The 18,743-nt window shown below is 39.0% G+C and overlaps 1 protein-coding gene across 1 annotated transcript in view; it reads right to left on the bottom strand.

The window, feature by feature from the left end:
- The window catches only part of LOC311080818 (E3 ubiquitin-protein ligase rnf213-alpha-like), a gene marked incomplete at its 5' end in the record, with an annotated part of 139,669 nt that overhangs the window by 99,263 nt on the left and 21,663 nt on the right, over positions 1 to 18,743 (bottom strand). The window contains 4 exons of the mRNA XM_084110972.1: positions 1,431 to 1,553; positions 12,055 to 12,153; positions 12,519 to 12,671; positions 12,779 to 12,920. Of these exons, the coding sequence (XP_083967098.1) occupies positions 1,431 to 1,553; positions 12,055 to 12,153; positions 12,519 to 12,671; positions 12,779 to 12,920 (517 nt within the window). The remainder of the gene's footprint in view (positions 1 to 1,430; positions 1,554 to 12,054; positions 12,154 to 12,518; positions 12,672 to 12,778; positions 12,921 to 18,743) is intronic.

The raw sequence follows: 18,743 nt of genomic DNA, 5'->3' as shown, positions 1-18,743 counted from the left end.
TGAAGCTGACAGTAATGAGTGAAGCTCAGATAACTGAAGCCAGTCAAAGACTGATAAGAAAATACAACAAAGACCTAACTTCTGAATTTGAAAATGAAATCCTCCACCTGAAGTCAGTATATTCTGCAACATTTCCAACTACTCTGGCCCCATTTGAGCTTCTTAATGCCATCTTTAAGATGCAACTGCAGAGTATTTTTGGAGAAGTGTGCATTGCACTGAGGATTTTTTGCACTTTACCAGTAACTGTTGCAGGGGGTGAGTGAGCTTTTAGCAAGTTGAGACTGGTGAAAAACTACCTGAGATCAACAATGTCTCAAGATAGGCTAAACAGCTTGGCACTTCTCTCCATCGAAAGCCAACTAGCTAAGAAGTTGGACTCCAAAGATCTAATAAGTGACTTTGCTAACATGAAAACTCGCCAGTGGGCTTTGTAAATGAAATCTCGTGTAGGTGTCAAAGGATCTAGCATAAGATTTAAAGTTTATTTAGCAGTCTGTTTTTTTTTATTTTTGATTGCTTGATTCAAAGTATTTATGCAGGTCAGGTGTAATATATTTATTATGTTAGTATTATATGAATTTGTTGATATGTTAATGGTTTCTTTTTGACCCTCTGAATTTCACCTTGTGAAAATAAAAAAGAAGTTTTGAATAATAGTGAAAATAAAGCAGTCTTGGGTGTTTGTGGTGTTGTGAGGGGCCCACTCCTTGGTTCTGTGACCAGGCCCAACATTTGGTGCTACGCCCCTGTTTACATCTCTATGTGTTAATAACTTTGTAAATGGATAGTTCACCAAAAAAATAAACTGTCATCATTTACTAACTCTTGGTGCATGGCCTGATTCAAAGCTTGCAGTCACAATCGACTTTTTGTCTAAAAAAATTCTCAATTGTGTGGGGTCATTACAATTATTTTATTAGTCGGAACCCACACTATCCCCAAATCAGGATCGAGCTGACTCTGACGTGATACCCGCAAATAGCCAATGAGAGCAAGAAAGCTTCACTTACCAGATGTTGCGTGCTTCTATAGCTGAAACTTGGCAGCCACAAACATGCCACAAACGTCGCATCTATGCAATCTTCTCAGCTAAATGGATTGTGTTTGCTTTTTATAGCTTTGGTTTTAATCTCTTTTTTCTATTTTCCCTGCCGTTTATATTGCTTAATATAACTTAATCATCAGTGTTAAAATCAGTGTAAAAATGACCTGAGGTATACTGGTAGACTGGTAGAGCATCCATGCATTTAATGGTTTAAGCTAAATTTAAACTTAATTCTGCTGGTACAAAAAGGAGATATAATCCTTAAACAGGACAAGGTGTTGGACCTAATCCCATTGTTTTAAATGTTCTGATGTATAGGATGTGTGTATGATGCTGCTATATGACTCATGTTGTCAATGTGAAGAAAGTGAAAGACCTTTACCTGGCAGATTGTGGAAACAGCCTGGAGAGCACACTTCTCTACACTGCCCACCAAAAAAGGCTGGGAGCCATTAAGATCCTCAATCTTTGAGTAATAAACCAGGATTTGATCCAGACAATCTTCCTAATAAGAGTAAAAACATAGTTTTGTATATTTACAAATACAGAAATGCAGACATTGAAACACATCAGTGAGGGCTGTCAGGTGTCCAGGTCATTGTTAAATGTTAGACATTTATTTCAGTTCAACCAGATGCAAATCTCAGTTGGTTTAAGATGTTTTCTCTCAAGTATTTTAGCGGATTTGAAATGTACTGGAAGTCCAAATCCTGTGGTTTGATGGCACTTACAGATGGTAGTCATTTCTGCTCTTGATCGCTAAGTGAGAATATGGAGTGATGTTTTTCTCACAGCTCATTTTTGCAAACAGCAGACAACTGTGCAATTTGGAGATCACACACACACACACACACACACACACAAAACTATCAATAAGATTTTTTTTTTTAAATAACATTCACAAACAAATGTAGGCCTAGTTTTCAAAAGCCAATGTAAATGCTGTTTTTTCCCTTCTGAGTAGGCTTTAATGCAGTTAATACCCCCTATTTAAAAAAAAATATTCTCAATATGTATTGTTATTTTCTTCTTATGAACAAGTTTTAAAAACCAATAGAAATGTGAATTATATAGACTACACATTTAGACGTATGGAAGACTGCCTTTAATACCCCCACACGTCACTTAGAATATTTGGTCATGCCCTTTGGACTCTCAAACTCCACAGCGGTTTTCCAGGCACTCTTCAATGATGTGCTCAGAGACATGGTCGACCGGTTTGTATTTGTTTACCTCTACGACATCCTGATCTTCTCCCGGAATGAGTGCGACCATGTCCAGCACGTCCAGCGAGTGTGACAGTGGCTACTCTAGAATCATTTGTTCGCCAAGTTGGAGAAGTGCAAGTTTCATGCACGGTCGGTTCCGTTCCTGGGTTTTGTTGTGTCGCCTAAAGGCATCCAAATGGATCCAGCCAAAATAAAAGCGATTGCTGATTGGCCCACCCCAGATAACCGTAAGGCAGTCCAGCAATTTCTGGGGTTCGCTAATTTTTACAGGTGATTAATTCGGAATTTTAGCCAGGTCGTCCTGCCGCTGATGAATCTCATCTCCAAACGAATGCGTTTCTGTTGGTCAACGAAGGCTCAGGAGGCATTTGAAAGTTTCAGGTTGATACGTCAGACGTAGGAGTGGGGGCAATATTGTCCCAGAAATCACCTTCGGACGACAGAGTACACCCATGTGCTTTTTTTTTCTCATTGTCTCACCCCTTCAGAACGGAATAATAACATCGGGAATAAGGAGTTACTGGCTGTTTTGTTGGCGCTGGAGGAGTGGTGTCACTGAGTATATTCATTCTACTAAAAGACTAAATTCTCGGCAGACTCGCTGGGCACTGTACTTCGGCCAGTTCAACTTTAACATCTCGTATCACCCGAAGTAGTAAGAATGGTAAACCTGACGCGTTCAAACGGATTTTTTAAGGCCGGGGCTAGACCCACTTCTCCAGTGACAATCGTGCCTCCAAACCGGTTGGTCGCGGCGGTCACCTAGAGAGTGGGGTCTGTGAGGCATTACACGGCATCACTGTTCCCGCGGCGTCCAGCCGGTCTGGCCACTGTCAATCCCTTAGAGACCCTGGTCATACATAGCCATGGACTTTGTCACAGGCCTACCCCCTTCCATTGGCAATACCGTGGTTCTCACTGTGGTGGATAGGTTCTCAAAGGCGATTCATTTCATCCCTCTCCCCAAATTGCCTTCAGCTAGAGAGACAGCGGTCATTGTCTTAGACCAGGTTTTTCGCATTCATGGCCTCTCGGTGGACTTTCCTGTCTCTGACAGGGGTCCCCACTTTGTGTCTAGGTTTTGGGCAGAATACTGTCGACAACTGGGGGCAACTGCAAGCTTATCCTCTGGTTACCATCCACAGACTAATGGTCAGGCTGAGTGAGCTAATCAGGACTTGGAGAGGGTCCTACACTGTGTGGCGTCGGCAGAGCTGTCGACTTGGATTTCTAGATTAACCATAATCGAGTATGCATGACTCACTCCTTGTTTCATGGGTTATCACCCTGCCAGTGCTGTTTAGGCTACCAGCCCCCATTATTTCCCTCAAAAGTATCCAACGTCATTGTTCCGCCTGAACATATGTAATGACTGAGACAAATCAGACACAAGTATTTGTTATAGTTAACAAATAATATATAACTCACTCTGGGATCTGTAGTCCCATCCCCCCAACAAGGGCAAGAAGGCCTTAGTTACCATGACCACGATCAGATAAGTTGGTTTTATTGCTGTTAAAAATGTGGAGACAGAGACAATGGGGAAGACAGAAACAGACTTTAAAACAGACTTTGCTGCATTAATCTGATCTATAAATGAACATGCTTTACTGATTTACATGATTTACTGTCTTGTGTAGTGTTTTTTTTTTTATATATTCTATTATTTTTTTGATACTGTGTATTTTATGATAGAATCAACGGTCAATGTAACCTCACCTATACCATGTTTGGTTTCTATAAATTGGTATTTTGAAGATCGAAATGATTGTGTACATGACATGCCGATAGCTGCGCAACATATTGGTATTACAAGAATCTTTCTTAGTTTCTTCATCAGAAACCAATCCAGCTGCACATGCAAATGAGCACGCTTAAAACAAAGATTCATAAATCAACCACAGAGGAATTTTCCCCCTTGGAAATTCCACCCTTCTCATTGGTCAAGCAAACCTGAAGAGGTGGGGCCTTTCTCAGGCTTTATTAGAGACAAATTCACAGTGACCCTCTCTTTCTTCTTCTGGCTCTCTACTGCTGCTTCTTCGGATTGATGTCTTTGGGGACATCAGCCAGGGCTGGCAGGCCACGATCTGCACTCCAGCCATGAGAACAGAGTCAAACTAACCATGCAAGTTCATCATATCTTCTTCATCCAGCGGAGAAGAAAACGATTGCAATTCACGGATTGTAACATTTGACACTCACGGAACCTTCAACAACTTCAAAGTTCAACCACTTCAAGAATTTGTGTCCACTGCACAGACGATGCAAGTATCAATTTAACCCTCTGGGGACCAAGCTGCTTTTGGGGTCCTTGAGATGTTCTGACATGCCTTGACATTTGTGCTTTTTTCAGTTATTTATAAACATGTTAATGGCAAAGGTGTAAATTCACTCTATATAGCACAAACAGGGCTACCATAATATGCGAGCAACGTGTATGTAGATGTTTGTATTTTTAAGAGAATAATGTTTATGCGTGGTTATTGGAAAAAATTAAAATGAAAGTTGCTGAATTAAGACCACAAAACACATATTAAATATGTGTCCACAAGACTTTTGACTAATGGATGTTGTCCCTTTGAGTTCTAGCTTCAAAATGATGTAAAAATAGTCTTGCTTTATCGTTCACAAAAAAAAATACATTGATTTAAATGGTGTAAAACAGGTTTTGCTTGGAAAGCCAATATGCGAGGGGGAGGAGTAGTTTACACCTTAGATTATGAATGTCCCACCCACTCTGCATAATGAGTCATTCACTCAGGTGTGAAACTGACTGAGCCACAATGCAAGGACAAAAGATGTATTTAGAAGAAGACTTATATTGACCATTCAAGATTTTGCTTACATCTCTCTTGTAAATATGTTTTGCTATTTTATTAAAAATGTTACAATTACAACAATAATTACAATTTCAACAATATTTCAAGTGTACTCTTTCTTTGTAAAAAAAAAAAAAAAAAAAAAAAGATTATAGGCCTACATTTTATCATATGTATTCATTAGTTTGAATATAGCCAACATTGGAACATCTAACATCTTAGTCTATGAATTTATTTTTGACAAAAATAGTATTATTTTTGCAGTTTAATACGTTGCTTATACAAATACATTTTATTTCAACATATTCCAGTCGATTTTTACTCATCTCAGTAGGCTATAGCAAAGCAGTTTATTCTTTCACACACAGACGCGCGATTCATATTTAGGCTAAACAGTCTTTACAAATATGTCCCCTTCATTCATCTCACAGAAAGGCGAGTCATATTATAGAAATGCGATTCATCTTTTTGCGGTTTACATAGGCCTACACTAACGTTATTCCATAACGTTATTCCACACGTGAGAAAAGAAAACAGCCTACCTCACTCCTCAGCGGAATCTGCTCCTCATCAGCACTGTTCTGAGGAATCTTTTCTCCATAAGGTAGGCTATAATGTCTCACTAGCGAGGAGTCGCGACGCGCTTTGTTTACAGCTGATGTGGGCGTTTCACAGCTCTGAAATAGTTCTCAGAATTTGCGTTTGAATAGCACGCGCTCTCCGGGGAGTGGTCACATTACTGTGAATTAGCTCCTAATGAGCTCGACAGGAGTCGCTCTCTTTTTATACAGATTACAGAAGCTGAGAATATTTGTTTTTTTATATAAATGACTTCATTTAAAAGATGCGATCTCAAGCTTTATGCCCGTGGGTCTGTTTGCCTGTTTGACTGAATTTTCGCGGAGTTATAGATCATTTTCGAACGCGTTTCAAATGGGAGTTTACTGACAGAGAGAAGGCAGAAATCGCATCATGTTAATTTTTCTTTATTTGTCAAAAAGCAAAACACTTTATTTTTATTGTGAATATACAGAAAAAAAATAGAAACTGAACAGGATCGATTGATGTATTACACGAAAATAAAAGATCAAAATTAACAGAGCATTTAGTATTTATTTTCATTGCTAAAAAAAAAAAACGAGCAAAACGCGCGGGCGCGTTTGTGGTCCCCAGAGGGTTAATGAGGTGTTCTGAAAATGATAAGCTGATGGTTTTTTTCATAGCTAAATGGATCTTTTCCATAGTTCCATTTCCTGTTTCCTGTTTCATTCTATCACTCACCATTTTACCTATGCATTTATGTATGTTTGTTTAGTTTAGTTATGTTTGTGATTTAGTTAATAAAACTTGTGCACAATATGTATTTGGTTCTGATTCTCTGCTTGCAATAAAGTCTATTTTACGATCTTGATCTTGTTACATGCTCTAAGCGCTGTACAGGCTAAGAAATATTTATTTTTCGGTGGCCATGAAAGATGTTTGGCCATGAAAACTGGGTTTGTTTTAAATGCCTATTACTGCCGCATGTACCGTCACAACGGATCGCGGCATTAAAAGGCATTTTGGTTAAGTACCTACTGTATATGACCTTCTATGAAACAACAAAGAAATAGAATAAACTAGACAGTAGTGATGGGAATTTAACAATTTGTGTTCAGCTTTTGAACCAAATAACATTTCCCGGGTCTGGATTCATGAAAATCTTCTTAAGAAAAAAGTTCAAATAAATTCTAAGAAGTTTGTAGGAATGTCCCTATGTGCAATTCTTGAAAAAGTCTTTAGTAGTTCTAAAATGTTTTCTTAAAGTTTCCCTATTATGCTATTTTAAAGTTTCCTAATGTTGTTTTGGAGTCTCCTACAACAGGTTTACATGCATCAAAGGTCAAAAAACTGTTTTATTTCCTCATAATATACATTTGCACATCACCACATTTTCAATGATTCTCAAATGAATCGTCAGATGAATCAATCTCTCTAAATCCCTCCTTTCCGGACAGCTCAGTCTGTTGAGATTGGTTTACTGCGTACAGCGCGCGCGTCGAAAACAAAACCGCCCATCGCCTTAACAACGTCAGCTGTCCTGAGGCTTCCTACACCGCAAACTAAACACAGTAACGAACAATGACATTGATTTTGCCATATCAATGCGAGCGCGGGTCTGATGATAAAACATTGGAAGAACTAGTTATTCAACCTGAACCTCCATCGCAAGGACGACTTGAGCAGGACGTTTCTCAGCGATACGCTACTCAGTTTGAGGTACATTATGAGATGTTGCAACTGTAATTCCTCACCATCAGCATTAACAAGTGCATGTCCATCAACAAACTGATTATTTTACTTGTCCTAATATATTTACAGAATATTATTCTAATGCAGTATCTCACAAAAGTGAGTACACCCCTCACATTTCAGCAAACGTTTTAGTATATCTTCTCAAGGGACAATACTATAGAAATTATACTCGGATAGATTTTAGAGTAGTCAATGTTCTGCTTGTATAGCAGTATATATTTACTGTTCTCTGAAAATAACTCAACATACAGCCATTGTCAAAATAGCTGGCAACAAAATGAGTACACCCTAAGTGAACATGTCAAAACTGTGTCCAAAGTGTAAATATATTGTGTGAGCACCATTGTTATCTAGCAATGCCTTAATCCTCCTGGGCATGTAATTCACCAGAGCTGCACAGGTTGTTGCTGGGATCCTCTTCCACTCCTCCATAATGACATCAGGGAGCTGCTGGCTGTTAGACACATGGCGCTTCTCCACCTTCCGCTTGAGGACGCCCCACAGGTGCTCAATAGGGTTCAGGTCTGGAGACATACTTGGCCACTCCATCACCTTCAACTTCAGCTTCCTCAGCAAGGCAGTTGTCATCTTGGCGGTGTGTATGGGGTCGTTATCATGCCGTTCGGCCGAGTTTCTATAGGGAGGGCATCATGTTCTGCTTCAGAATGTCACAGTACATGTTGGAATCCATGTTTCCCTCAATGAAGCGCATCTCCCCAGTACCAGCAGCACTCATGCACCCCCAGACCATGATGCTACCACCACCATGCTCGACTGAAAACAAGACACAATTTTCTTGGCACTCCTCACCAGGGCATCGCCACACATGCTGGACACCATCTGAGCCAAACAAGCTTATCTTAGTCTCAGACCACAGGACATGGTTCCAGTAATTCATACTCTTGCACAGGTTGTTTTGTGGGCTTTCTTTTGAGCCAGCTTCAGAAGAGGCTTCCTCCTGGGATGGAGGCCATGCAAACCGACTTGTTGCAGTGTGTATGGTCTGAGCACTGACAAGCTGACCTTCCGCTTCTGCAACCTCTAAAGCAGGGGTCGGCAAGTAACTTTGGCCGCGGTCCAATTTTTTTTTTAGCCAGTAAATGGCGGGCCAGCTACACAGAGTAGCCCTATGGATACAAATTAAATACCCTTAATGAATACTCTTAACGTCTACATATTGCATATATCAATGAAATCATTTTAAACAGATCAAGTACTATTGTGGTAACAGATTACAGCCATTTTAATAAAGGTGTGAATAGCAATCATGCCTAATTTGCTTACAGTCCGACTTTTGAACTTTATTCCATTTTTATTAGTATTATTTATTCGGGACACACACATACACACCTATGGTTTAAGGAGGTCTGCGCGGGACTGTTTTTTTTTTCTCGTCCCTCTCCCACAAGGTTCTGTTCAGCAACCGCTTAAAATACACTCTGTTCACCCGCTTTATTTTCCGACCTGACGGGTCCGCAAAATTTAGATCTCATTTCCAGAATCTCACATTCAAATGTCTATAACGGAAAGAGAGAGATTAAGTAGCCTATAGCAATTACAAATGCTATACAAAAATTGTGTTCGTGTCAATATGAAAAATTACTTTCACACAGTATGCGGCGGTGAAATCGCCGCGCGGCTACGGCTTTTCTCAAGTAGTGGAAGAGTTTTGTGCAGCATTTAGTGCAAATATTTTTTATCAGGTAATACATATTATTTATCAGTGTGTTATACCCGAATAAATAATAAGTAACGAATGATTCACGGGGCCTATTTGTAAACCGTTATTGTAAAATAAAAATAGGCTGATAAAAAAAAATAAAAAAAAACGGACTTCCAAAATAATCCGGCGGGCCAGAAAATATTGCTGGCGGGCCAGTTTTGGCCAATTGCCGACCTCTGCTCTAAAGCAATGCTGGCAGCACTCATGCGTCTATCTTTTTAAGCCAGCTTCTGCACCTGACACACAGCACGAGGACTCAACTTCTTTGATTGACCCTTGCGAGGCTTGTTCCAAGATGAACCCGTCTTGGAAAACCTCTGTATGACCCTGGCCTGTACTGTAACTCAGTTTCAGGGTGTTACCAATCTTCTTATAGCCTAGGCCATCTTGGTGGAGGGCAACTATTCTAATTCTCAAATCATTAGGGAGTTCTTTGCCATGAGGAGCCATGGAATCCATTCAATCCAGTGGTCAGTATGAGAGAATTGTACTCAAAGCACTAATTTTAACTGCTCTAATACAAGATACACACATTGGTATGGTCCTGTCAAGCAGACAAAAACATGAAAATGATGAACAGGATATGTGGCTTTGCATGGTTAAATGACGTACAGTTATTATCACTTAGGGTGTACTCACTTTTGTTTCCAGCTATTTTGACAATAATGGCTGTATGTTGAGTTATTTTCAGAGGACAGTAAATATATACTGCTATACAAGCAGCACATTGACTACTCTAAAATATATCCAAGTTTCATTTCTGTAGTATTGTTCCTGGAGAAGACAAACAAATTTTTTTTGCTGAAATGTGAGGGGTGTACTCACTTTTGTGAGATAGGCTACTGTATATTGTGGTGAACTCGTGGAAACCGTATCAATAACAGTGCATGTATGCAATGTATACAATAGCCGAGCTCTAGCGTGAATGTCTGATGTAACAAATGTTGGTAAAATAAATCTTGCTCCATGCTTAATCTTTCCTCAAAGTAGTGAGAACGAAAGACAATCTGCATTAATAGACACAGTTACAGGTAATCGTGGTCCACAGCTGATTAGCAGAAGTATTTCAGTAAGACAGTGATAACGTGAGTTAGCCAGTTAGCAGGAGACCTACACAATATAAACCTTAAAACTAAGTATTTTGAACACCATCTTTCAAGAGCAAACACAGCAAAAATTTAGGATTATCGTGGTATTGTGGAAAAGATGAATTTTAACCACTGATTCTTCACATGCTCGTCCTTCGGCAGTGAAAAACACTGGCTTTACCTTCAGATTGTAGAGCACAGCGTTTTCCCTGGTGTCTGCGCGCGCATCCTGCGCAATAAGTGGGCGGGTAATATGCTAATGTTTCATCTTGATGTCACAACGAAACGGCTCATGACTCGTTTGAAAAACTATTCATTTCATTGACTGAGAGTCGACTCTTACATTTGAAAGACAATAACTTTATATACGGTGCACTTTCAGATTTAAAACTTTGCAGGATGTTTTCATTCACTCAGAACTGTGTTACACACTACATGAAAGGTCACTTTCAAAAATCCATAATAGGGGCCCTTTAAGAACATCTTATTTTTTTTCTTTTTCTTAAGAAGATTTTTGTGAATCCAGAGGCTGCTTTTGTGTTGTTTGATTAAAATGCGGGTTTTGCTGAAGACTTGCCGAATGAAAAACACATCATAATATATCATACATATCATAATAAGCAGAGAGACTATTTTCGTTGCGACTGGCTTGATGGCAGTTAATAACTCAGCGTCTTGTTTTAATTGCACCATCTCAGGAAGATGCAGTGGTTATTCCCATTCATTTGTGTTCCGCCTTTTTTGCGCTCTCTAGAGTGAATGCATCCGGTATCTGTGTGCTCACTAGTTCTAGCTAGAGTAAACGCATTTATGCGTTGTGATGTTTTCCTGATCGATCAGTGTCACTTCAAAATACTCATTCCTGGTACTAGTAATATGCATTATATGTAGCTAGTTTTATGTTATATTTAGAGGTGCTTTGTGTAATATTTAGGAGGATCTGTTAACAGAAATGCAATATCATGTACATAACTATGTTTTCAGTGGTGTATAAAGACCTTACATAATGAATCGTTATGTTTTTATTGCCTTAGAAGGAGCCATTTCTATCTACACACCGCAGGTCCCCTTACATTGAAATGGACATTTTGCGCCGACATGTTTCTACGGTGGCCCTAAACGGACAAACACGTTTCGTCACCATGTTGTTCTTCATGCAAAGAAGCTATAGCTAAAGTCAGTGAATAAAACACTGACACAATGATGAACAAGTAACAATAATATTCACAATAACATATCGTTTTACTGAATAATTAAGTAAACCTAGTTTCTTAATTTATCTTTGTAAAGAAACCTCATTGCTGAACTGGCTACTCTCTGCTTTCTCAGACGACATCACTTCCTGTCGGCCACCGCAACTTCTGTTGGTTGCAATCACAACCTCACCACTAGATGCTACTAAAATGTACACACTGCACCTTTAACACATTTATATGTTATATTAGTGTTATATTTTAAACAATCCAAAAACATTGATTAAACATCTTATCTTTGGTCATTTAAGACAAGTTGAATGTTACCTTAACTTAAATAAACAGTGGGTAGCTTTATTTAAATAAATAAATAAATAAATATTGGTGACTATCTAATTCTAAATTCCCTCACTTATTTTAATATCAGTAATTATACTGATTTACATCTGACAAGCCTTGGGTACACAAACTGATAAGTATTATTTTTTGCCTGATTCACTAAAAAGAACAGCTTGGTCAGTATTTTAGTGAGATCTTTTCTAAATTATTTCAGGCACAGAATAGAGGAACGCAGATAACAATGTTAACTGAATCTAAAGTCATGTAAATTAATTATTCATATTTTGAGACATATTCTGGAATTTTGTGATGAATACCTGTTGATATTTTCCCTCAAAGTCCCGTGTAAAGGTCTCTCTCCATTCTTTAGTGAAGTCCTTAGACCGGAAATCTATGGCTACAATGTTATCCCACACCTGTAAAGCAGAACAAATAAAATGATTATAATAAAGTATATAGATATACTGTAAATGGTAAATGGACTGCATTTATATAGCGCTTTCACAGACCTATGGCCACCAAAGCACTTTACATAGCCTCACATTCACCCATTCACACACCGACAGCGGTGTCAGCCATGCAAGGCACCATCCAGCTCGTCGGGAGCAGCTGGGGTTAGGTGTCTTGCTCATGGACACCTCGACACTTGGACAGGTGGAACCAGAGATTGAACCACCAACCTTTCGGTTTGTAGACAACCTACATGAACCACTGAGCCACTGCCGCCTCAATGATAAATCTATCAATGGTCAGTTTAAATAATCATACTTGTTCTGCTTACCTTAATTTCTCCAGTGAAGCTGGCAACCCTTTGTTGATGACTGTTTAAAAGTCTGTCTCGGAAAGTTCGTCCAATCCATGTTCTGACAGTTTGCTTGGCGTCACTGAGTAACTTACGAGTATTCTCAGAAAAGGTGTCCATTTCTTGAATTGTCTAAGGGTTGAACATATTTCAAGCATATTGAGTCATTTTCTTCTGAACTTCTAATGTTTTTAAGCAGTTATTTACAACACAGATAATGTGATATTGGGATGGAATACCTGGGCAAATCCTGATACAAAGGCCAGAAGTTTCATGCAAGCAACAGGAATATCAGCAAGCGCATATCCGACTTTTGTGCAGATCTCTAGAAGTTTGCAAGTTGCTTGAATACACTGTGTGCCATACTCCTCATTCGGACAGCTGCAATAACAATGAAAGCCAGTTAACCAGTGCACATGGATAGGTCTTTTAGTTTTTTTTATATCTAAATAATAATAATAGATATAATAATAATATATATTTTAATATCACACAAAAGTTGGAACATATCTGTCACAGTTATGTTCCATTCTGTGAACTTTTAATTTGATATTCAGTTCGGTGTGCTTTGATTTCCGTCTCCCTGCACAATTTAGTTTTGGTGTTCACGGTTTCTGATTGGTTCCTTGTTTGTTCCTATGGTTACAGATTATGTTCTCCTGCACTCATCATTATCCCCAGTGTAATTAAGTTTTGAGTTTGGTACTGTTCTTTGTCCGATATTGTCTTGTTTTTATGATACAAGCTGTTATGCTGCCCTGTGTTACTCATGTTATTCCTGGATAATTATTGTGTTAATTTGGGATTAAAAGACTGCTGCGAATCCCTTCTTCTCTCCCAAGGTGGCGCAGAGTATGGCCAACCTTGATGCAGAGCTTCAGAGTTGTTTTACTGTTTTTGTTTGTTTGTCCTGGCTTTAGCTATATTCCTACAATCAGTTTCACCAGGGACGAATTGTTGAACATTCTGCAGTACATGCCACCCAATATTTCACCAGTTTTCCACTTGGAGGGGCAGCAGCGCTGCTCAAGTGTGCGCTCCAAGACGTGCAAGCGTGGGAAGCGAGCCGGCGCGCTCTGAGAGTGCGGCTTGAGAACTTCGCTGCGCTGAACTGTGCTGCTTGAGAACTGCGCTGCTTAGTATCCATCTGGCGAATCTCCACTCCCTACCCAACAAAACCAACAAGGTTAAATTAAGTATGTTTTTTTAGGCACAAATGAAACTCGTAGTAGGTGGTTTTAAGCTCCTGTTGATCATTCATGGTTTTTATTCCTGTCCAAAATTGGTTATTCTTTTACACTCTTTTGAACATTTTTTATATTTCTCCTAAACCTTGCTTCCTTGGTGCTTTCTTTGGTGTCCCAGAAGTGTTAAATGAGCATTGACATTGGCTGTGCTTCACGTATACCTCACAGAAAAATATTATTGCACTGAAAACGCCTCATTAGTTATTAAGTTTGCACTGAGAGATTCTATTGCTAGATCTGATAACCTGGGTTCATGTACTTAATTTTGTTATTTGTTTATACATTTTATTTTTATAAGCACTTGCTGCTTTGTTATATATATTTTTAATTCATGTAAATATGTTGAAAATCTCATCAAATGTATCTCCTTTAAAATATTTTTTTTGGTTCAAGTTAGGGGGGACCTTTATATAGTGGTTTATTGGATGTACTGCATTTCTGTTGTGTTTGGGAATCTATATCTGTGAACAGCTGACTGAGAGACGATTTTTCTGAACATTGTATACATTTATTTTCTTGTAGTTTTCACAGTGCCTGCGGAGTTTGCTGAGGCGAGGCCAAATAAACAGCTGACAGACATCTGCGTGAAGGATGTCCTTTATTTCATAGGACAAGTGCAGCAACAGAGGTTACAATATTAACTGAGACCTTCCCTATGCGTCACTCACTCAACGTTGTGTGAATGTAGTGACAATAGTGGTCCAAAACGCCACAACCAACTGAACTGTGTTATTAGTTTTGGCAGTGCAAATGCTGGCAAGCTGTTGCATGCCTGGTAGCAATTGCACTCAGCCATATTTTATCCATACGCCTTTAGCCATACGAAACAGTGTTGCTTGATCAAGATGGTCCAAACTGATAAACGGTCCATGAAGCACAAAATAATAGCTAATAATAAATTATGTTATTTCCATCAAGATATGAATAAATTTTTGATCAAGATCTTGTAGAATTTACAGGGTGCACATCCCAAAGACTTTCAATGAATATAACTTCTTAACCCCCTGGGGTCGGCGGTATCTTTTTCTTATCAGTTCAAAAGAAATTCATTTTGCTCTGTTGACTTTGATATTACAAACAAGTTTCATACATCAATCGATCCTGTTAGGTGTGTATTATTTTTGTGTATACTCACAATAAAAACTAAGTGTTGTGCTTTTTGCCAAATAAAGAAAAATAAACGTGATGCGAGTTCTGCCTTCTCTCCGTCCGAAAATGAACAATAACTCAGCGAATACTCAGTCAAACAGGCATACAGACGCACAGGCATGAAGCTTGAATTCTCTTCTTTTAAATGAAGTAATTTATATAAAAAACAAATATTCTCATCTTGTGAAATCTGTATTAAAAGAGAGCGATTCCAGTCGAGCTCATTAGAGCTCATTCAAATGTAATGTGACCACGTCCCGGAGAGCGCGCGCTATTCAAACGCAAATTCTGAGAACCATTTCAGACCTGTGAAATGCCCACATCAGCTGTAAACAAAGCGCCGCAAGTGAGGCATAATATAGCCTACCTTATGGAGAAAAGTTTCCTCAGAACAGTGCTAATATGAGGAGCAATAGATCCCGCTGAGGAGTGAGGTAGGCTGTTACCTTTTCTCAAGTGTTAATGTGGAATAACGTTATGGAATAACGTTAGTGTAGGCCTATGTAAACCGCAAAAAGATGAATCGCTTTTCTATAATATGAATCGCGTTTCTGTGAGATGAATGAAGGGTACATATTTGTAAAGACTGTTTAGCCTAAATATGAATCGCGTGTCTGTGTGTGAAAGAATAAACCGCTTTAATCAACTAAAATGCTTTGCTATACTGAGATGAGTAAAAATCGACTGAAATATGTTGAAATAAAATGTCTTTGTATAAGCAACGTATTAAACTGCAAATTAACATTAACCCTAATATTTCATAAAAACAACGTTACAGTCAGGCGAAATATGAAAGACAACATTTTGTTGACTAGATTTGGGTACAGTTTTTACTGTAGATTATACTACCACATCACATAAGCTTTTGTTTAGCCATTTCTGCTCATATTCTGCTCATATATATATATACAGTGAGGAAAATAAGTATTTGAACACCCTGCTAATTTGCAAGTTCTCCCACTTGGAAATCATGGAGGGGTCTGAAATTGTCATCGTAGGTGCAGTGTTAATTTTGGCAGCCATTTTTGATTTAGTCTTAGTCTTCATCTTCAGACGAAAATGCTTATTGGTCTTAGTCACATTTTAGTCATTTTGTCTTTCATAGTTTTAGTCTAGTTTAAGTTGACGAAAAGTCATTGCATTTTTTGTCAACTTTTAGTCATTACTTTTAGTCAAACTGCAGTTACCGACATTAATTTTGGTAGCTATTTATATGTAGTCTTTAGACAAAAAATGTCCTTATAATTTTTATCTCTAGGCCAATTCAATTATGCTTATGAGAAATTTAAATTAAGGTAACAGGCTGTATTGACATTGCGCTCTTTAGCAGTAGCACTTGTGCAATTCTACATACCCCTTTTCCTTAGTTCAGTGGTTAAGTGTTTTCAGAGTGCCCTAACCCCTGGCACCCCCTCTCTTCCACTTAGACTACAGTCACACCTTTTCCATTAAGGGACAATATTTGCCCCCTTTAATCGATTTTTCCAGTTCATTTTTTTTACCTTTATAAGTACCTTTATAAAGTAAATAATGCTTTAAATTAAACAATGTTCAATAGTAAATATGCAATGATGGTAAAAGCTAAGTGATACTTTTAAATATTAAATTTAAATTGCCAGTAGGGGGCGGTAAGTCACTGTCTTTATGAGTGAGTCATGGAGTCATTCATTCATTCAGTAACAAAGCAAGTTACTATATTTATGAAGCCACAGATTCGTTCACGAATCACCGCTGTGTGCTGCAGTTCTGGTATGGCTTTCGTTGCAAAATTGAGCAATAAGCCTACTGACAATACTGTTTTAAATGTAGTACATCACTTAATGTTACCCTTCTGTTTGTTGAACTGTTGTATAAATCAATGTCACATTTGAAATTGTGTGGATATTCAGGAAACAATGCATTCTTGCTCGTATAATATGATCAACATTAAAAACACTGCTGGAAATCAGCCTGCATTTTGATCGCAGATTTAGTTGCACAGATAGCGCGGCTCGTGGCAGAACACAGACCGACTGAATGACACTTTAATTTAAGTAGAAAATCTCAAATGAAGAACTCAAGCTTACTGGTCAAGTGTTTTCAGATCATCCGCGCTTCTTCAGCAGTGTAGAGAGAGCGTGCACGCATGGTTGCCAGATTCTTTTGAAAAGACCAGGTAAAAAACGTGTTCTTTTAACAGAAAAGCTCTGACTGGGGGGTTAAATTATTGAAATCTGGCAACCGTAAGCCTGAACGCTCGTAAAAACAGTCAATGTGTTGTCCTCTCCTTTATTTGGCACAAACAAGTGGTTTTGGTCAAGTTTTAAAAAAAAAATGTAAACACAATTCAGTCTCGTCTTTTTTCGTCAACGACATTACATGTGTTGATATAGTCACAGTTATCGTTTAAAGACGTGGGTGTCGTCTCTCATTGTCTTGTCTTAGTCAGGGAAAAAAAGGTTGTCAACGAACATTTTTCGGCATAGTTTTCGTTAACGAAATGAACACTGCGTAGGTGCATGTCCACTGTGAGAGACATAATCTAAAAAAAAAAAATCCAGAAATCACAATATATGATTTTTTAACTATTTATTTGTATGATACAGCTGCAAATAAGTATTTGAACACCTGTCTATCAGCTAGAATTCTGACCCTCAAAGACCTGTTAGTCTGCCTTTAAAATGTCCACCTCCACTCCATTTATTATCCTAAATTAGATGCACCTGTTTGAGGTCGTTAGCTGCATAAAGACACCTGTCCACCCCATACAATCAGTAAGAATCCAACTACTAACATGGCCAAGACCAAAGAGCTGTCCAAAGACACTAGAGAAAAAATTGTACACCTCCACAAGGCTGGAAAGGGCTATGGGGAAATTGCCAAGCAGCTTGGTGAAAAAAGGTCTACTGTTGGAGCAATCATTAGAAAATGGAAGAAGCTAAACATGACTGTCAATCTCCCTCGGACTGGGGCTCCATGCAAGATCTCACCTCGTGGGGTCTCAATGATCCTAAGAAAGGTGAGAAATCAGCCCAGAACTACACGGGAGGAGCTGGTCAATGACCTGAAAAGAGCTGGGACCACCGTTTCCAAGGTTAATGTTGGTAATACACTAAGACGTCATGGTTTGAAATCATGCATGGCACGGAAGGTTCCCCTGCTTAAACCAGCACATGTGGATGATCCAGAGGAGTCATGGGAGAAAGTCATGTGGTCAGATGAGACCAAAATAGAACTTTTTGGTCATAATTCCACTAAACGTGTTTGGAGGAAGAAGAATGATGAGTACCATCCCAAGAACACCATCCCTACTGTGAAGCATGGGGGTGGTAGCATCATGCTTTGGGGGTGTTTTTCTGCACATGGGACAGGGCGACTGCACTGTATTAAGGAGAGGATGACCGGGGCCATGTATTGCGAGATTTTGGAGCAGTTAGAGCCTCAGTTAGAGCACTGAAGATGGGCCGAGGCTGGGTCTTCCAACATGACAATGACCCGAAGCACACAGCCAGGATAACCAAGGAGTGGCTCTGTAAGAAGCATATCAAGGTTCTGGCATGGCCTAGCCAGTCTCCAGACCTAAACCCAATAGAGAATCTTTGGAGGGAGCTCAAACTCCTTGTTTCTTAGTGACAGCCCAGAAACCTGACTGATCTAGAGAAGATCTGTGTGGAGGAGTGGGCCAAAATCCCTCCTGCAGTGTGTGCAAACCTGGTGAAAAACTACAGGAAACGTTTGACCTCTGTAATTGCAAACAAAGGCTACTGTTCCAAATATTAACATTGATTTTCTCAGGTGTTCAAATACTTATTTGCAGCTGTATCATACA

This window comes from Abramis brama (genome assembly GCF_963993115.1).
Source record: "Abramis brama genome assembly, chromosome: 1".
Lineage (NCBI taxonomy): Eukaryota > Metazoa > Chordata > Actinopteri > Cypriniformes > Leuciscidae > Abramis > Abramis brama.
The sequence above is the reverse complement of the archived record's forward strand: the minus strand, read 5'-3'. Positions and strand labels throughout refer to the sequence as shown.